General features: G+C 32.4%; 1 protein-coding gene across 1 annotated transcript; it reads right to left on the bottom strand.

Annotated features, from left to right (window-relative positions):
- Window positions 1–11,370: 11,370 nt before the first annotated feature.
- Window positions 11,371–19,114, bottom strand: LOC131854187 (uncharacterized). The gene is made up of 4 exons (XM_059205317.1): window positions 18,964–19,114; window positions 13,729–13,818; window positions 12,765–12,918; window positions 11,371–11,579 (listed from the first exon to the last, which is right to left on the bottom strand). The coding sequence occupies exons 2-4, from the start codon at window positions 13,762–13,764 to the stop codon at window positions 11,371–11,373; spliced, it is 399 nt and encodes a 132-aa protein (XP_059061300.1). The 5' UTR covers window positions 13,765–13,818; window positions 18,964–19,114.
- Between the last annotated feature and the right edge of the window lie 2,784 nt (window positions 19,115–21,898).

Genomic DNA, 21,898 nt, shown 5'->3' with positions numbered 1-21,898 from the left:
TAATATTATAGACATGGAAGTTTTGTGATAGTTAAGTGGATAGATGGATGGATGTTTGTTACTCTTTCAATCATACTGAATATTAAAAAAAAACTACAATAGTATATATTCAAATTCAAATTCAAAAATCATTTATTCATGTAGGACTTTTAGCCGCTTATGAACGTCAAGTTTTTACATTATAATTTTTTTTCCCTACCGTCCAGTTCGGTATATAGATCCAATTGAGAGGAACTGGCAAGAAACTCAATTGAATTACTTTTTTTTTATAAGCCATGTATAGGTTTCTATGTCTAACATTAAATGAAAATCCCGAACATGAAAACTATTGCCATGCACGCTCGTCATTCAAGTAATCGTTTAGTGAATAATAGGCCTTGCTCAGTAAATATGATTTAACAGATGGTTTGAATTTATTTAAGGGTAATTCCAGTATATTCTTTGGTATCTTATTGTAAATATTTATACCTATTCCCATAAAAGACCTATTGACTTTTTCTAATCGATACTTGGGGACAGCAAGTTTGTCTTTAAATCTAGTATTAATATTATGAATATTGCTGTTTTTTGAAATATCCTATATGCCTATATGTTGCAGTTTATTCATGTAGTAAGAAAAAAGACTAGGTAAACGGAGAAAAATATATGTTAATATAGACTACTGACAATGGAACAAGAAGGAAAAAGAAATTGAAGTATCAAAAACAAGAATGTTATATAAAAGAACTATAAATTCAAATACAAATTTATAATATAAAATACATATCTGATTAGCCAGTTACAACACTATACACCAGAATAACACATAGGCATACATTATACAACAGAATAATTTCATGAGAGTGAAATCGTGGATACAGCTAGTTTATATTATTGATGGCCTTGGTAAGCTAGCGGTTTAGAGATGGCTTTACTTCCGACGGTCGCATGTTCTATTCCTCGCTCGGTACAAACATTTGTATTCATGAATACGATTGTTTTTATCGGTCTGAGTGTTTTCTATGTATTTACAAGAAATATATGTATGTAGCTATATAGTTGTCTAATATCCATAACACAAGCTCTACTTAGGTTGGGACTAGATGGCGCTGTGTGAGTTTGTCTGTGATAGTTTTATTTGTAAATATTTTATTTATAGGCACTAAAAAGTCAACCTAAAAATATTTGCTTTTATATCATAAAAACAAATAGTTTAATACATATATCAGAATATATATATTATATATACTTTTTTTACACCTGTTGTATCACTTAATTCCACCTAAAGGACTGCACCAATTTGGATGCAATTCTGTGTTTATAATTTACACATAGTTATAATTCCAAGGACCTATTATTATCAATGTTTGTAAACAGTTAGATGCTACTTTTGCTTGTATTTTAAATAAAAATGCTATATGTCTTAAAATGATTTCGCTATTGAGTTAATAAAAAATATACAAAAATAATGACTGGACGGTGTGACGATTTCAAACGCACTGCCGTAGTTGGGTGCAGTAGGCACGCTGGATGTATTTGTGTGAACATCAATACGAAGCGTTAACATGTTTCCGCCCCAGGAACGTTAGGGTTCTCGCTCATCAGTACACAAAGAAGAAGAAACATCTTGGGTTCCGCCCGTTGGCACTGGGTGTGGTAGTATTGGTAGCGGACACAGTCTGTTGAATGCTCGTCGAAGAGTTCCTGTAGCAGTACGTACATCAGCAACACGGGTGACGCCATCTGAGCCAGGATAAAGAGTGGTCACTCGTCCGAGTAACCAGCGACTTGGTGGCAAACGGTCATCTTTGATTAGTACCATTTCACCTATACTCAGTCGTCCGTTAGCACGCTTCCACTTGTGTCTGGTCTGCAGTTCTGAAATATATTCTTTATAAAATCTATTCCAAAAATGAGCCTTCAGCTCTTGTATTCTCACATAACGTGAAAGTGTGCATATCTTAGCAGGGTCAGTTATCGAGACCTGTGGAGAAGGCAACAGAGTGAGTGTACGTCCGATAAGAAAGTGAGAAGGAGTGATGGCTTCGAGATCGGAGGGATCTGAGGAGATAGGAGTGAGAGGCCTAGAGTTTAAGATAGCTTCAATCTGTATTAATAATGTATTAATTTCTTCATATGACAAATGTGCAAAGGAAACTATTCTCTTTAAATGGTATTTTACGGCCTTAACTGTACTTTCAACTAACCCATTGAAGTGGGGACTGTATGCTGGGGAAAATTTGAAATTTATCATAGAATTTGCAAAGTGAGAACTAATATAATTAGAATTATGTTTTAGAAATTTATTTAGTTCATTACATGCACCTACGAAACACGTTCCGTTATCTGAAAATATATTGACGGGTTTGCCCCTGCGACCGATGAAACGGTTCAGTGCAGCAATAAATGCATCTTTAGATAGATCGGTTACTAGTTCTATGTGCACCGCTTTGACTGCCAAGCATACAAATATACATATATATGATTTAACTAATTTACATCCTCTACCCTTTCGATTCACTATCAGGACTGGACCGGCATAGTCAACTATTGTGTTAATGAATGGATAGTCTGCATGTAAGCGTTGTTCAGGCAAATTCCCCATTATAGGTTGTATGCTACGACCTGAAAACCTACAACATGTAATACAATTGTGTACTATTTTTCTAGATAGATTACGTGCGCCTATCGTCCAATATTTATGACGTGTGCTTGCTGTGAGTAACTGTGGACCGGCATGAATTAAGGTTTTATGATAGTGACGGAATATTAGGTGAGTGATGTGATGTGATGCATGTAGCATGATAGGATGTTTGGTGTCATAACTATAGTATGAGTTTAATAGTCTGCCTCCCACGCGAATCAAACCATCTGTGTGTAAAAAAGGATTTAAATGTAATAATTTATTTTTACTTGGTAATGGTTTATTTTTGTTTAAGATATCGTATTCAAATTTAAATGACTCATATTGTGCAATTTTACACAACACATTATGAGCGTTTCTAAGTTCATGTATTTGTAAATAACCTATTTGTTTTGTATGAGTATGTTTGCAATTATGAATGAATCTTAAAATGTATGCTGTAACACGTTGTAATTTACAGAAATCAGAAAATCGTTGTATAAAGGAAGAAAACTGTGATAATGATGTATTGACATGACATTGAATCTTAGTTTCAGGTAAGTCGTGTTCATGTATTTGTGTAGGCTGTGTAGGCCATGTGGACTCGTCATTACGCAAGAATGAAGGCCCGGACCACCACAGATCGCAACGTTGCAGTTGTACAGCATCTAAACCACGTGACCCTATGTCAGCTGGGTTTAAATTTGTGGGGATGTAATTCCAATTGCATGGGTTTGAAATTTCTGTTATTTCGCTTACTCGGTTATTAACGAATGGTTTAAACAATTGATTTTTATCGGATTTTAACCAGCTCAAAACAATTGTAGAATCACACCAATATATACAACTAGATATATGTAACCGAAGAGATAATTTAACCTTCTCTGCAAGCCGCGCAGAGAGAAGAGCACCGCACAACTCTAAGCGGGGCGTAGTCATCGGTTTTAAGGGTGAAACTCTGCTTTTTGCTGTCAACAAATGAACAGAAATTACTTTATTTTGAGTTATGGATCTGACATAAATACATGCGCTATAGGCATGTAAAGATGCGTCACTGAATGCATGTATTTCTATTGTTTTTGGATTATGGCAGATAACGTGTCTAGGAATTTTAATATTGCTTATATGGAACAAGTTATTTATGATTACTAGCCAATTTGATTTGATTTTATCAGGTATATCTTCATCCCATGATAATTTTGATGCCCATAATTTCTGTAAAATTATTTTAGCTTCTAACACACAAGGATTTATTAAACCTAATGGGTCGAAGATTTGTGAAATTAGGGACAGAACAGTACGTTTTGTAATCTGTTTAGGTTGTGTTATATTGAATGAAAATATAAGCACATCATCCTTGCAACCCCAAAGTAATCCTAAAGTTTTAGAGGATTCATTTTTAGTTATATTAAGTAATGAGTCATTGCCGGTTTCACCGACGATTTGATTAATGATTAATGGATTATTGGAATTCCATTTTCGTAGGTGAAACTGACCTTTTTCTAACTGTTGTTTTACACCCTTACAGTTGGTTACGAGTTGTGTTTCCGAGTCTGCACCTGTGATCATGTCATCGACATAAAAGTCGTGATTAATGACAACAGCTACAGACTTGTCTGAACATTCGTTCGCTAATTGTTTAATGCATCTCGTAGCCAGGTAAGGTGCAGAAGCTGTACCGTATGTTACCGTATTGAGTTTATATTGTTTTAACTCATCTGTTGGCTCAAAACGCCACAGTATTTGTTGCAATGTTCGTTGACTTTCAGTGACATTAATCATACGGTACATCTTCTCGACATCCGCAGTGACAACGTATTTATGTTGGCGAAATCTAATTAATATGCTTATGAGATCATCTTGTACCGTTGGGCCAACTAACTGAATGTCATTAAAGGATAAGCCAGAGGTCGTCACTGCAGACGCGTTGAAAACTACACGTAACTTAGTAGTAAGGCTTGTGTCGCGCATTACCCCATGATGTGGTAATATGTACGCGTTTGTATCTTTGTGTGAATGTGTATTTTCGGTCATGTGTCCTAATTCAATGTATTCCTTCATGAATTCTGTATATAAAGATTTGAATATTGAATCTCGTTGAAATCTGCGTTCTAAAGACAGAAATCGTGATAAAGCGATATTGTATTAATTACCTAATGATTTTTGTGTTGCTTTTAATGGAATGTTTACAATAAAACGACCGTCCTTTTGACGTGAAGTCGTTTCCATAAAGATTTGTTCACACAATTGCTCTTCCTTAGACAATGAAGTGTGAGTCTGTATAGTTTCAAGTTCAAAGAACTTGGTAAGTTTTTGTTGTAAGTATTCATCATCGATAGTGTTATTAAAATGACAGTGGACTGTATTCTGCGATTGTTGATTAGATGAATGTATAGTGCCAGATACTAACCAACCCAGTTTAGTTTCTCTGAGTGTTGGTTTGTTTCTGCCTAATGTAATGCTTCTAGAACATAAGACGTTCCAGAAAACATCCGCTCCCAGCAGCATGTCTATCTGAGAGGGGGTGTAAAAGGTGGGATCAGCTAATGTAATGTCTGATGGTATGTGTAATGATGTGTAATCAATTTGTGTAAGTGGTAAGTGTTGTGTAATGCGTGGCACAACAAAACAATTAATGTTACTTGTATATGTATTTATGCGTGATAATATAAAGACGTTACAACGTTTAAGAATATAAGATGATTGTAAATTCAACCCTTCAACTAATGTTGATGTCGAATAGGTTGATAACGCGAGTTTAGAGATTAAGTTTTGTGTTATAAAGCTTGTCGTGCTACCGTTATCTAGTAAGGCACGTACTTTATATTTGTGACCGTTTCTATCTACAACATCAATTACGACTGTGGATAATAGAACAATATTTTGAGTGTTGTTCACAGAAGAAAGAACAATGTTGTTGTTCTGTGTGCATAAAGATTCTGACTGTGTGTCAACTGCTTGTGCCTCTTGGTGTGAAGTAGCCAAGACGACACTGCTATTTGTTGTAGACGGAATGTTTGATGACTGATGCATGTGTGATGATTGATTGAGATGTAGTAATGTGTTATGTGGTTTAGAACAAATTCTGCAAGGACCTAGCCTACATATGTTTTCGTTATGTCCGTGACGCAAACAATTAATGCATAATTTTAATGATTTTACCTTTTGTATTCTCATCTCGACTGATAATGATTTAAACTTTGTACATTGATATATAGCATGGCTCTGTTTGCATAATGGACATACATATGAATGAGTGGGAGGTGAGTGTGAGTTCGCTATGAAAGATTTTTGACGTGTATATGTAGTATCACTATGTCTACGTTTTGGTTGTGATTCCTCCATACTCTCAAGTAAATCGGCGCGATTTTTTAAAAATGTGTGGAAATCCTGAATTGAGGGAATATCCTTCAGACTATTACGATGCGTTTCCCATTCGCGGGTTGTAATAAAATCTAGTTTACTCGAGACTATGTATATGATCAAAATGTCCCAATGATCAGTAGGTAATTTAAGTGTCTTAAGAGCTCTGAGATTTTTATTGACAGTATCTATAATATTACGTAATGCCTTTGCTGACTCCTTTTGTATACATTCAATAGTGAAAATAGCCTGTATGTGATTATTAATTAGTAATCTTTTATTGTTATAGCGTTCACACAGCAGTTGCCATGCAACGTCGTAATTTTCAGATGAGAAATCAAGTGAACTAATGATTAATGCAGCACTATCTTTTAAGGCAGCACGCAAATAATGAAACTTATTTATTTTAGGAATTGAATTGTCTGTATGTATGAGTGTGGTGTATGTGTCATGGAATTCCAACCAGTCCTGGTAGCGTCCTGTGTAGGTAGGTATATTAATAACGGGAAGCTTCAGCATTGAACAACCCCTAGATACCGAACCAGCAACCGAACCTGTACCCGTCTCAGCAATCGCAGGCGCAGAACGTGTGAGTAGGTCTCGAGCGGTAGCAATCACGCCGAAGTATTGTGTTTCAAATGTCTCGCGGTCTTTGTACTGGTCATCTGGAATTTCAGATAAGTTTTCTATTTCAATTTGCGTGCAATCAAAGTCGGAATAAAGTTCTTCAATTTTGGATAATCTCAAATTAAGCTCATTAATTTGTAAATTAGAAAGAGAATCACATGATTGAATGACATTTAAGTATGAGGAAAATTGCGTGAGTCTAGCTTTATAGCTGCCACGCTTTTTTATTAAAGATTTTAAATCCATTGGATACTATTTAGAGGTGTATTTACTATTGATAAAGTAATTTAAAGTTAATAAAAATAAAGACACAATATGTAATTGATTAGAATGTGAAAGTTGAAAGATACAGGTTAGTACGTAAAAATAATGCAATACTTAAATTTATAAAACCAAAGGGTAGTTAGCGGTGACGCGTGAGTCACGGCTAATGCCGCCAGGTAACTGATAAGCGGGTCGACGACGCAACACTGCAATGAGTAAAAAATAGTTAAACATTAATAGGTATCTATGTAACAAACAAGCATCCTATTAAGTACTTTAAACTTTAATGACTCTGTAGAAATGTATATAAATATGATAAATGATATCTAAAATCTGTAACTAAAGACAAATTCTAGGCCAGTAATGATTTAATAATAATATTACTACAAATTATGTTTGACTAATGATGATTTTACTATTTTCATTTACACCTACGTGCAAAATGATACGATTATAGTGAAACGAAATGATATTTATGTAAAATGGTTAAATAATTACGTTATTTATATACTGAGATGATTTAATTAAATGTTTAAATTATTAACTTAATGGATATGTAACAATTTAAAGCAATTTTCTCAAAAACTAAGAATAAAATGGATACGGGTGGGTATTATGAATATTGGAACGAACTCACTGATCACTCTGTTACACTTCTTACGTATGTATTGATCCCTTTGATGATGATCCCTGTGCTTATTTGTTGAATGCGCATGAGTGCTAGACCGTCCTCTTCTTAATGTTATGCAATCCAAGTAAAGTATGCATTCTTTTGTTCTGCTTGACTGGTTCCGAATGTCGCCTCGCCACGCGGTCAATGCTTGATGCGTAGATGCGCAGATGCACGATCTCGGTGATTAATGATATTTAATGATGATATCCGTCGATGAAGGTCCAAAAATGGGCAGTTAGATGCTACTTTTGCTTGTATTTTAAATAAAAATGCTATATGTCTTAAAATGATTTCGCTATTGAGTTAATAAAAAATATACAAAAATAATGACTGGACGGTGTGACGATTTCAAACGCACTGCCGTAGTTGGGTGCAGTAGGCACGCTGGATGTATTTGTGTGAACATCAATACGAAGCGTTAACACAGACCAAGAATATAAAATTGAATATAATACAGTTATTTTATTTTTATTTATTTAGTACTCTTTATTACACATGAAATAATTACAAATCTAATTTATATACTACTAGCAGACCCGGCCACGTCTTGCTGTGTCTAAGGTTCTTGAATAAAATAATATTGCAACTATAAATCGAGATGTAAGTTATCCTATATTTCAAGTTGGATCAAATTGCACACAATGTGCAAATCAAAGTTGCAGTAGTTTTAGAGTCCATCGCGGACAAACAGCGTGATACGTAATTTTTCAGGTAAGATCATCTTTTGTGCCTTTTATATATAGAAAAATTACGTGCCAATTTTTCTATATATAAAGATAAAGGCACAAAAGATGATCTTACCTTCTCTTTCAGACAGTCTTTGGGTAGTGTAATAAAGACAAGATGGTGGTAGGTAGCGCATGAATGAAGGAACCATATACATATAATAATAATATTAATTTTTATGTACATTTCCATAATCCTTATACCTATTGTTATATATTGTACTATAAACTATATATGTGTATATCTCAATATGACAAAGGCATGGTTACTATATTTCTAAACAAAACGAAACCCTCTCTGAAAAAACTTTAAAAGATGGATAAATCTTTTAGAGTTACTTCTCTAAAATCACAACGGATTTTTATAAGGTTTTCACTATCTATACATATAATAAAACAGTAGGGGTCGAAGTCTGTACAAGAAAACGCCCAAAACCGAGTCAGAGGGATGTTAGAAGTGAAATAGAACATTTAGATTTTTCACAAATTTATTGTTTGTCTCTCCGTTTGTCGGTTCGTCTGTTGGAATAGGCTGATATCCGAAACCGCTGGACCGATTTAAATGAAATTTGCATGGATGTAGCTCACATCCCACGTCAACATCTTAGATACTTTTAATCCCGGAAAATTAAGAAGTTCCCGTGGGATAGTAAAAAAAATTTTTATATAGTAACTATTATTTATTTTCGTACACAACCTACTTAAAGGAATTTTGATCTAATGCAAAAAGTGAGAACAACACGTCATTTGGTAATTTTAGTCCAAAGTCTAGATAGATACATATATCAATACATACTAAATAAGTTTAATAGTTTGTAAGACAAACCCGTGAAAATTTGCTGGCTTTCTCAAAAAATGAGACTTTACATTATAATAATAACATTCAGTTTTGTTTAGTTTAAAGCAAAGGCTTTAGCAGCTTTAGAGACTCAGAAACTGTATTCACTCTCTAAAAAATCAATAGATGGCGCTATTCGTTAATGTAATGAACTTAAATGTTTCGACTTTGTCATGAACATTTTCTGATTTATTGCTAAAAATTGACCAAGGAACGTATTCGGAAGAAGAAGGGCAAAGAGTTTTATTTGATATGTTATAAATATAGGGTACTTGAATTAATAATCAGCGTTTTTTTTTTCGAAGTTTACGGATTCGTTTTCAAATAATAGTTCCAAATATATTAATCGAAGAATTGTCTATCGCTGGCCACTACCTTTTTCCATCTTTCTGGTAATTTTCGGATGCCAGCTCGAAAAAAATATTCGTCTTATGAGGCAATGCAATCATTGACCCATTTTTTGGATTGTTCATATGAAGTGAACTTCTGCTGGGTCAGACCCATGTGTCATCGACTGGAATAAGTAATAGTCAGAAAGAGCAATGTCTGGAGATTACAGCGGGTGAGGTAGGACTTCCCGTTTCAGAGTTTCTAGGTAGATTTGCTGCAAAATCACTTTGTTGTGCCTTTCTTCGAATTTTAGCCGATTTTGTTTCAGTATGACGCTTATTCGCATGAGTTGAGTCTGATAGCATCATCATCATCATCATCGCAGCCCGGAAGACGTCCACTGCTGGACATAGGCCTCCCCCAAAGATCTCCACGACGATCGGTCCTGCGCTGCTCGCATCCAATGCCTTCCAGCGATCTTGACCAGATCGTCGGTCCACCTTGCTGGAGGCCTTCCCACGTCTGATATAATATATAATGCAAGTCTGATAGCATTCCCCCGTAATTTTATCATTCGGTTTGAACAGCTCAGTAGTAGATGACGCTGCTGGTCCCACCAAATACAGAGCATAAGCTTCATGCCATGAATATTCGGCTTTGCGAAGAATGTTGATGACTGTCCGGGCAGTCCCATGACTTTTTGCTCTTGAGTTATCATAACGAATCCACTTTTCATCGCCAGTGATAATGCGATTCAAAAAGCCCTTCCTTTTTTGGCATGAAGAAGAACTCCCCGCAAAAACACTTTATCTGGTACATAATTGGTCATGTTCGAAACAATATTTAGTATATATAATAGTTGTATACGTTTCAACCAAATGATACTAGCTATTTAGACAACCACAGAGTATAGGTTTTAGCGGGAAGACATTACAAACTGGAATATTGAAACGTACACTAGTGGCGGCCTCTTGATCGAAACGCTCATTATTAATTCAAGTACCCTATAAGTATTCTATGTACCTGAGGATATTCAGTTATAGGTATATACAAATCCTATATATAATATTATAAATGCGAAAATAACTATGTTTGTCTGTTTGACGCGATTTCACACCGAAACTACTGAATCGATTTAAATAAAATTTGAAAACAAAGATGAAAGTTGTATAAAAATATCGTCATTTTTTAAGTTGAACGATGAAACTTTTTTGGGTTATAATCTAATATTTCCTTTATTTGGCGAGGTCACTATTCCACGCGGAGAAAGTCGCGGGCACAGCTAGTAACTGAATAATAATGTTCAAGTAGAATGTTTCACATAAAAAAAACACTTAACATCTATACATTATTTTTATTCTAACCCCCTTATTCATAAAAAGCAATACGTTCTATAATCCCATTGTATCTCTTGACTTTTACTAGTAGATAACTAAAGTTATAGTAGAGTCGTTCAGGCTACATTTATTTTGAAATTTTATTAAATAAAAGTTAAATGTCAGGTGGACGAAGTCACAGGTAACAGCTAGTTACAAATAAAAGGACAACACAGTCAATAGTTAAATAAGTTTATCAGAGGTGTGATTTTTTCTAAATAAAACTTTTAAATGTATAAAGAAATTCAAATAATCTTTCATATTCAAATAATAATCTTAATGTAAGCACATTTTTTAATCTACCACTCATTCGGAACACAGACTCATCACATGAAGCCAAGAAATTAGCCAGAAATTTATTTGTTGCCGTTTTTTTTTAAATTCGTTGTAATGTCGTTCAGAATTACTTTTTTAAGAATTTTCTGTAAATACAAACAATCGAATAGCAAAGTTGAAATAAATAGTTATTTCGGTATCAAAATAATTCAGACATATTTATCAGAGCAGACCAGTAGCTACAAGCAGTACCCGTTCACGAGTATGACGGGCCAGACAGCTAGAAAATTCTTATATTATGTCACAGGAATGTTTACAGTTGCTTGGAAAATGTTATTGACATTTCTCTGAAAGAACTGCAGTATTATAATGGTGTACGAAGTAAGACTGAAGAGCAGTTTGAAAGGCAACTTAGAACCAACGTCGAACACGCCGCAGGCACTCAGTCTACTGAACATAGAGGTAGTAAATACTTGTACGTCCTTGCACATTTTTTTTGTTTCTGCTGTAAATAAGTTGGTGTATTAGTACAATTAGTAAAAAAAATTAAATTATCTGTTTGTAATTGCAAATTAACAGCTTTTAGTAAAAGCATATGAAAGTATATATATATATACAGTAATATACACGGTCTTTACAAAAATAATATTTTATAAATATCGGTCTATCTATTTGTTCTTGCTTAGCTCTAAAACGGTTGGACCTATTTTGACGGGATTTTAAATTGCAAATATAAATAGTAACTTAGGCTACTTTAATTTTAGAAATTTTGTTTATTTTTAAGGAAAGATAAATTCCACGCGTACAATTCGTTGGTAACAGCTAGTATGTAAATAGTATAATTTAAAGTCACAGTTTTTGTCTGTCTGTCTCACCAGTTACTTCTAAAACACGTAACGGATTTTGATTTTCACAAATTTTCACAATCATTATGATAATTTCTTGTGGAAGTTTTTGCTATATAAATGTATATAATTATAACTATTTAGTTGGAGAAAGCGTTTGTTAATTATAAAACCAACAATGTACCATATCTTTTACTTTAAACTAATCTCATTTATTATTACTAGCTAACCCTGCAAACGTTGTTTTGCCATATAAATTAAAATCACTGTTAAAAAATAGGAGTTGGTGATAGACGGGAGAAAATTTTGTACTGTATGTATTTTTAAATCAAAATTATAAAAAAAAATTTACCAAAAAATAAAAAATTAATGTTAGACAACCCTTATCACTTAGGGGCATGAAAAATACATGGTAGCCGATTCTCAGACCTACTGAATATGCATATAAAATTTCATAAAAATCGGTCCAGCCGTTTCGGAGGAGTATCATAACCTACCCAACATTATGACACGAAAATTTTATATATACTATACTATTATAAAAAAAGAACTTTTTTTTGTGGTTTATTATAATTAAGAAACCGAAATAGACTGTACAAAGTTGCAAATGTGAGTACTTCTCTCTCGTCTAGATTAGACACAGATACAGAGAATAGACACTCTACAGAGTGTTATATGATGACGTGATGGTCATTGTGCTGCTATAGGCGACGGGTGCAAGCAGATGACCCGTCAGTTATCTGCCATTCAAATTCAAATTCAAAATATCTTTATTCATGTAGGTCTATTACAGACTCTTATGATATATTTATTAAAATAGTAAAAGACTTCACAAAGATCGATACCTGTGACTTTCTTGGATTTCATAATGATACAGTTGGCGTGTACATCGCTTATAGCCGAATAAAACCTTTCAAATGTTACACACATATATGAGAAAATGAGGAAATTCTTCAACAGCCATATAGCAACAGATGCTATTGCCATTTGCTGGATTATCTGAAAAAAAAAATGTTTTATAACAATGTCAATAGAAATAGAAATAATCTTTATTCAAATAAACTTAATATAAGCATTCTTGAATACTCATATTTTTTTGATCCTGCCATTTATTGGAACGCAGACTCTTAGATAATAATTTCAAATAAATTGTATATGTTGATTTGTTCTTCCTGATCTCTGAAAATGCTTTGGACCGATTTTGACGGAACTTTCACTCTCAGTTAACTAAAGAAGTAACTTAAGCTTACTTATAGTATATAATTATTTATTATAGAAATGTTAATTATTATTGTTATAAAAAGATTAAAATTATATATGAGTAAGTACTTTTAATCTATCTGATTGTTTACTTAGTTATAATTATAACTTCAAATTGATCTAATTAATTGATATAAATATATTTTTTGTATGACTATTTGCACTGAATTATTACAATAATTATATATAATATGGATGTAATCTATATATATATAAATAAAATTGAAGTGTCTGTTTGTAATATTGAAATAACCGTTTTTTACTACGTGCATATGAATATAAATACGGTATATACACCAAAATAACATTTTTTTAAATTTTTGTCTGTCTGTTTGTTCCGACTAATCTCTGAAATGTCTGGACCGATTTTGACGGGACTTTTATTAATAATAAAATTAAATTGTAAATATTTTCGTAACATGATTTTTTATGATATGTTATAGTTTTTTTTGAGTGTTTTGTACTATTGTCAGGTGCTTAGGTCTATAGCACTGCGGCCTTCTAAATGTCAGTTGTTTATAAAAAAAATCTTTTTATAAGTATACTCACTGTGCTATTTGTTAAATTCTCGCATAGAAGTATCATTTTATAACTAAACAGAAGAGTGTGAAGAAATATTACACAAGCCTTGTAAAATATCTGAAATTGAAGATCTATAATTATTTTCTTATTAAAAATATAAATAAAATACACGATCGTGATATCTTTATATATATATAATATATATATATTACTTTTAAATTATTCAAAGGATTTTAATTCAATTTTCAGCAATAGATAGAGCTATTCTAGAGAAAGGTTTATATGTATAATACATGCATGTTACATGTTATAGTATAGAACAAGTCGAGGAATTCAATCATTTGTATGATCATAATGCATCCTTGCAAAGCTTTATAAATAGTCGTCTCCTTGAGTAACTCAATATTAATAACCTATTTCGGCCACTAAGAATGCTTTGTTAACTGTGTTTCGGTTGAACGAGGATATGGCAGTGAAATTACAGGGTATGGAGATGTGATTAGAATGGCAACTTATGACAGATACCACAGATATTACATGATAACGTGGTATACGTGTTGTTCAGGTATATAAACCACAGATACTATTTCAGTTATCAAATAAATAAAATTCTCGTGTCACAATGTCAGTTGCCATACTTCTTCGAAACAGTTTAACCGATTTTTATGAATTTTTATATGTATATACGGTAGGTCTGATAATGGGTTGTTATGTATTTTCTTTCACGACACGGTGGCCCAACCAAAAATGTTAATATACATAACTTCTACGATTCGGCAATAAACTTACATAAAACCCTAAATTATCAGTTTTCTACTATCAACCCTTATTTTTAAAAGCGTAAACGTTATTTTACCCTATAAATTAATACATTAATACATTTCTTATATATATATTTTTTAAGATCGTTGTATCTTTAGTTAATTTAAATGTATTTATTGTGCAATAAAGTGTTACAAACAAACAAACAAACAAACAAACAAACAAACAAACAAACAAACATTTATATGTTTAATATAGGTGTAAAGTTTGTCGGGTAAGCTGTGTATAAAATAAAAAATCTAATAAAATAAATAAAATATACAATTAAACAATCTTACCAAAACTTGATAAACTTTTTTAATTAGATTATATGCCACAATTATATCTGCGTAGATTAAGAACATTCTGTGCCAATAGTTCAAGTCCTTCACATTAGATACTTTTGTATGAAAAATTGTGGAGGACCATAGATTTAATTCACATGTTAGTATAGACACAACTTGCGTAATAAAAACGGGTATAAAATCAAAGAGAGTCAGCATATACAAACTTATAGTGTCAAATACAGATATATACCCAATTGCATATATTATTAGAGCGGGCATATAACAAATTAGTATTATTATTACATATAACCAATTTAGTACAACGAATTTTTTCAGTACTGTATTTTCAGGTGACAGTACATTATCTACTTTTTGTAGTGTTAATATTAAATTGACATTGTTTACACTATTACACAAATTAATTATAAAGTTAATAATGAACCCTATACCATATATAATTAAATCTATACATCTCGAGGTATATCTGTTACTATCCTCTTGATTTATCTCCAATACGCGTATCACATAAACCAAAATGAACATTATAGTGGCTTTAAATGATATGGTATTTAAAATAATTCCCGTAGGTGTAATAAAATTGTCCTTTATATAATATTTCTGGAAGAACAACATGCTTTGAAACATGTCTAGCGGTAGAATCATCACTTGAAAGTGTTTACTCAAACCATTGTTAATGAGTATTTCAGAATTTGTTACAAAATACGATTTGGAAGTCATAACTAAATTTTAACGTTAACTTTTAAGGTTGAATTTTCAACTTAAGTTCAATCGCATAAAACTTTATATATATTTTTTCTCCTTATTTTTTTTTACTTTGTAAGTTTAAATAGTTTCTTTCGCGTACTTTCACTAGCGCACTGATAAATACACATATAACTTAGTCGTCATATATTACCAATATTATCTACTATTATATAAACGCAAAATTCTTATCTTCTCTGATCGTCGTACCAATGTTACTTTGACTGTTAAACTTGCTTTGACATCTACGATACAGGCATAGCCTAATGTCAGATTATAGATAAAATGTTACTTAAGTTAAGTTTTCCGAAATAAAAGTATTTATTATTATAAAACACAATTGAATAAACAAAACTATTAAAATATTGGTTAGTTCATTCAATGATCACAAAATAACGCGCCAAATTATACAATTCAATGTCGACCGATCGGAATTGTTATGAAGAATATATTATAATAAATATCTACTACGGTCATTATACAAATAATATAATTTATTACTCATCTATGAAATATGAAAGTTTCTGACATGTTAAGTTTTAGATAATAATAGAAGCTTTAATGTTTAAGTACATTGTGTAAATTGTGTACTAAATTCACCCCATAGCAACATTTTTAATGGTATTTCAATTTTTAATGATATACCTATGTATATATGAAAGTACTAATATCATAAAAGCGGAAGTTTGTGAGTGTGTATGGATGGATGTTTATTACTCTGTCAGGTAGAAAGGACTAAATGGATTTTAATGAAACTTAACAATAACCTAAATATATATATATAACTCAAAGGTAACTGACTGACATAGTGATCTATCAACGCACATCCCAAACCACTGGACTGATCGGGCTGAAATTTGGCATGCAGGTAGATGTTATGACGTAGGCATCCCCTAAGATTTTTGATTAATTCTACCCCCAAGGGGATAAAATTGGGGAAGAAAGTTTGTATGAAACTTTGTCAATTTTAAACCGATCGGGCTGAGACTTTGCATGCATAAAGCTACTATGACGTAGGCATCCCCTAAAAAGGGATTTTGATAAATTCAACCCCTAAAGTAATAAATTAACGCGAGCGAAGCCGCGGGCAAAAGCTAGTATAGCTTATACATCAGAATAACAAATAGGCTACAATATTCAGTCGCGTGAAATCGCGGACAGAGCTAGTATGTATATAATTGACATCTTTGATAAATGAATCATAGGAAAAGATAGTTGTATTTTAGTATATTAAACAAAAGCTTTTTATTTTAAAAGCGCCGTGGTTTAGTGGATTACATTCCCGACTTCGATCCCAAAGGTCGAGAGTTCAAATACGGGCAACACAAAAGAAACTTGCGTGCATTTTATGTTACTGATTAACTATCCGATGATGGAAACACAGATAAACCAAATTGAGATTTGTATGGGCAGTGAATTTAAAAATCACATACAATGTAAAAAGAACTATATTCTATTATATTAAGCATACATAAATATTAAACATGTCCATAATCATAATATTTACATTATCATGGTAAATATATTATTTATATAATACTAGCGATCTGTCCCGGCTTCACATGGATGCATTACAAATGTTTAAAGTTCTCTGCTTGTTCTATACTATAACACGCATTATACAATTGCTGATAACTGCATTAAAATCCGTTGTGTAATTTAAAAGATACAAGCGAAGAAAGAGCGGCGCCTCGGCGTTTTTGATTTATACTACTCGTACTTACAGACGTATCTTTATAAGCTACTACTTATGTTATTATTTACTTTAACATTAAGAATTTTCTTAACATGTGACTGAAAGAACTGTAGTAATACAATAGTATAAGTAGTAAGTATGTACAGCAAGTGTAGGGGTAACTTAGAATCGATTACTATGAGGCCGGCGGCTTTTAATTTACTGTACATAGACCAAGTAAACCTCTGTACGTCTTTGCACATTCTTCTTAACCCATCTGAAAAAAAATAATAGATATATATATCGTTTCATACTACAATCAATATAATAACAATTATACACATTTATTTAGCAAATATATTATAATAGATACTATAGTGAGTATTACAATAATATACTTATTAAACTATAACTATCTTATATATAAAATTCTCGTGTCACAGTTTTCGTTCCCATACTTCTCCGAAACGGCTTGAACGACTCTCAATGTTGTGAGCGTATTGAGTAGGTCTGAGAATCGGCCAACATCTATTTTTCATCCCCCTAAATGTTAGGGGTAGTACACACCTAATTTTTTTTTTATTTTATGGCAAAACAACGTTTGTCGGGACAGCTAGTTATTTAAATATTATTCTTCATGAAAAATCACATGCTTCAGTACTTAAAGAATTCCTTAGCAGATTCTCTTAAAAACAGAGCTTACAAGAAAATTCTTTGAAATCGCACTATAAGTGACCATTTTATAAATAGTTTTTTTTATTATTTTAAAAGCGCCGTGCCTATAGGTTGTCTTGAATGTGATATGTAGTGTAAAAAAACTAACTATTTCACAACACAACTAGATTACAATTACATTTAATCTTGTAACAGCAAAAATGACAACATTACATATTTGAGACTAATATTGTTCATATGCTGTTTTAAGTTTGACGCGGTCATTATTTATAAGTATAATTAGTAAATCACGGGATCTTAACACGTTTTATTTTTGTTGAGTTCCCGATATTTCGGCAGTGTTTCAACGGCCGTGATCACGGGTAAACTGAAGAGCAGCGGGTAGATGGTAAATAAATCTTTTATGGGCAGACATATTCGTCTACCTTCACACGTCTTCGTTTGTTGTTACTATTGGAACTCGCTCGATATTCATCTCGGCAAACTGTACCCACAGTATCTTCACGTCTTAATACACTTTGTGATCGCGTTTTATGTTTTTGTTTAGTTAAACCAATCACTAGATTCCAAGCATTAGAGAGTTTATAGCCATCTTCCCGGTTGAAATTTTTATATTTCTGTATTTCAATCGGCTCTCTAACCATTCTTGGGATGTAATGTAGTTCTGATGCCAATACCTTCGGTTGGTGTTAGTTAGTAGTTCAATACAGTGATTGGGTCCCGATCCTAACAAATGATCCGCTATAGCTTTACGCAGATCGTTGTTTTTAACAACTTTTATGTATTCATTAATGCGACGGGCTATTGTTCTTTTTGTCTGTCCGATGTATGTATGAGCTTCCACAGCTGCAATCCACTTTTAACAAAAATAAAACGTGGTAAGATCCCGTGATTTACTAATTATACTTATAAATAATATTATTCAACCAAATATGAATGGGGAGCGATACATCTTACATTATCATATGGTTTGAGTATTCAGTAACAGAACGTAGAAGTAGAAATAGTTACATGTTACATGTTATGTATCAATATCAGTATAGTATCATGATAGATACCTACTTGAAAGTCTGTCTGAATTTAAAATCACGGTGCATGCAGTTTCTGCATCGGTTACAGCCAAGTAAAATCTTTCAAATGTCATACACATGCATGCAAAAATAAGGAAATCTTTCATCAGCCACGCAAAAAACGATGCTATTATTGCATACTCCAAAACCTGAAATTGAAGTATTCGTTTCTATATATAAACTTTATTTTGAGAAAGTCCACGTCATTACGTAATTAATTTGTATTAATTCGTTTAATTCCTCTAACATTAGTATGGTGAGATCACATATATTCAGTAAGGAAACCTGGCCACCGCTACTGGAAGCGTTACGTTAAATATTTGTCACTCACTCACGCTATAGATAACGAAAATAAACAAAAACTGGATTTAAATAACCGACGGTACCACATTTTCATGAATTAAAATGGAAAATTGAATATAATTTTGCATTCCCACAACCTAACCGATCATATCGACGACCTCGGTGGTCTAGTGGTTTAGCACACCGCTTTACGTCCGATGGTCGCGGGTTCGATTCCTCGCACGGCACAAACATTTGTATTCATGAGTATAATTGTTTGTGTCGGTCTGGGTGTTTTCTATATATAATATGTATGTATTTACGAAAAAAAAATCTATGTATTTGTATCAGTTGTCTAGTACCCATAACACAAGCTTTAGCTAGCTTAACTTGGTTCTAGATGGCGCTGTGTGAATTGTCCTGAGATTATTATTATTATTATATAATAAATTTCTCAATATTTCTAGAATTCCACTTTGTTTCATGGTGAATATGGTTCGAATTCATAAATGTCTTTTCGGCTTGAGTGACCATAGATAGGCAACATAATTTCTCTACTTACTGAACCTTTTGTAATTTCTCCACATCGAAGAATTGCTTTATAAATGTACAAAATAGTATGCACGAAAATTGCACATACCTTATATAATATCTGAAAAAAAAAAACACTATGTAATTATAAAAATATTTTTATTTTTCACTTATTTAGCACACCGCTTAACTTCCGATGCTCTAGGATTCCTTGCACGGCACAAATATTTGTATTCATGAGTATGATTGTTTGCATCGATATGAGTGTTTTCTACATCTTACCAGATGGCGGTGTACAAAATATATGTTAAGTAACATTTTTGCAAACATTACTTAACACTAAAACGTTTAAAGAAAGTACTCTTACCATGCTTTGATAAACAGTTTTAATCAGCCCATAGGCATGTATTATCCTTACTAATATTATAAATGCGAAAGTAACTCTGTCTGTCTGTCTGTCTGTCTGTCTCGCTTTCACGCCAAAACTACTGAACCGATTTAAATGAAATTTAGTACGCAGATAGTCTAGACACAGAGGAAGGACATAGGCTACTTTTTAATGCGTAAAAAGGGTTGTAAGGGGTTCAAAATGGAAATACAAGGTTATCTTTATGCGGTTGAATCCTTATTCGTCATCTTTTCATTACTATTCACTAGCTAAAAACCAATCAACACATCGCGTGCGTTTGCGCCATTCGCCATCTTTTCATTTCACTAGCTAACAACCAATCAACACATCGCGTGCGTTTGCGCCAATAAGGTATCCATCACAGAGAACAAAACCACAGATAACATAATGTAAAACGAAAGATCTTGCCGGAAACATGACGTTGACGTTTAGTGAAAATATTGTTTTTTGACACTTTTTTATGATAAAATCGTATATCCTGTGTATGTGTTTTTCTTTAAACCTGAAATTGGCCGATTGCGAGACAAATTTGGCGATTTTTTTTATTAATTTATTTTACGGCTCTGGATACAAGCCCAGTTTAGCCCAACTTAAAGTTTTACAATATAAATTACAAAAATTAAAGTCAATGTCCAATGTTAAATAATAATAAATGTCAAATGTTGTTTCCCTGTTCTGACAAACTTAAAAAAAAAAAAAAACTTAATAACAATCACAATTTCTTCACATTTTATTATTTACATTTTTTAAAGAATGTTGTGGTGTGGCACTATCCGAAATTAAATTATTTACCCATTTTTGTAGGTTATACAGAAATAATGTGTGGGTGTTTATTTAAAAAGCATCAACACAAAATTAATAAAGTATAGGTATTAATAACTATATGGTTGTTGTATCAAAATAGAATTTTCTTATTTTTCACTAAAATAAAAACTAACTGTCTCTTTTATAAAATAAATGACCTTTTCATTGTGCCATATATTATGGAACTATTTAAATTATTTAGCTGATTGTAAGAAACAAAATGTTGGTTTGTAGATTAATACTGTAAAATTATTATTTGTACGGAAACGATAAAAATATATTTTTGTGCTGCGACAAAAACTAATATTATAAATGTGAAAGTAACTCTGTCTGTCTGTCTCGCTTTCACGCCAAAACTACTGAACCGATTTGAATGAAATTTGGTATACAGATAGTCTACCCTGAGAATGGACATAGGCTACTTTTTAATGCGAAAAAAGTGTTTTAAGAGGTTAAAAGGGGGTTTGAAAGGTTGTATGGAAGAATCGTCATTTTTGAAGCTAGAAGCTTGAAACTTTTTGAGACTGTTGATTAAATATAAATACATATGACATTCAATGTTTGTAAAAAATTACCCTTAAGGGGGTAAAATAAAATAGGGGATGCAAGTTTTTATGTAAATTCGTCATATTTGAAGCTAGAAGCTTAAAGTTATTGTTGAGACTGTTGATTAAATATAAATACATATGACATTCATTGTTTGTAAAAAAATTAGCCTTAAGGGGGTAAAATAAAATAGGGGATGCAAGTTTTTATGTAAACACGTTATTTTTGAAGCTAGAAGCTTGAATCTTATTGTTGAGACTGTTGATTAAATATAAATACATATGACATTCATTGTTTGAAAAAAAATACCCTTAAGGGGGTAAAATAAAATAGGGGATGCAAGTTTTTATGTAAA

The sequence above is a fragment of the Achroia grisella genome, unplaced genomic scaffold, assembly GCF_030625045.1.
Source record: "Achroia grisella isolate CSIRO2021 unplaced genomic scaffold, CSIRO_AGI_Agris_v1 utg971, whole genome shotgun sequence".
NCBI lineage: Eukaryota > Metazoa > Arthropoda > Insecta > Lepidoptera > Pyralidae > Achroia > Achroia grisella.
Note: the sequence above shows the minus strand (reverse complement) of the source record. Positions and strands in the feature narration are given on the sequence as shown.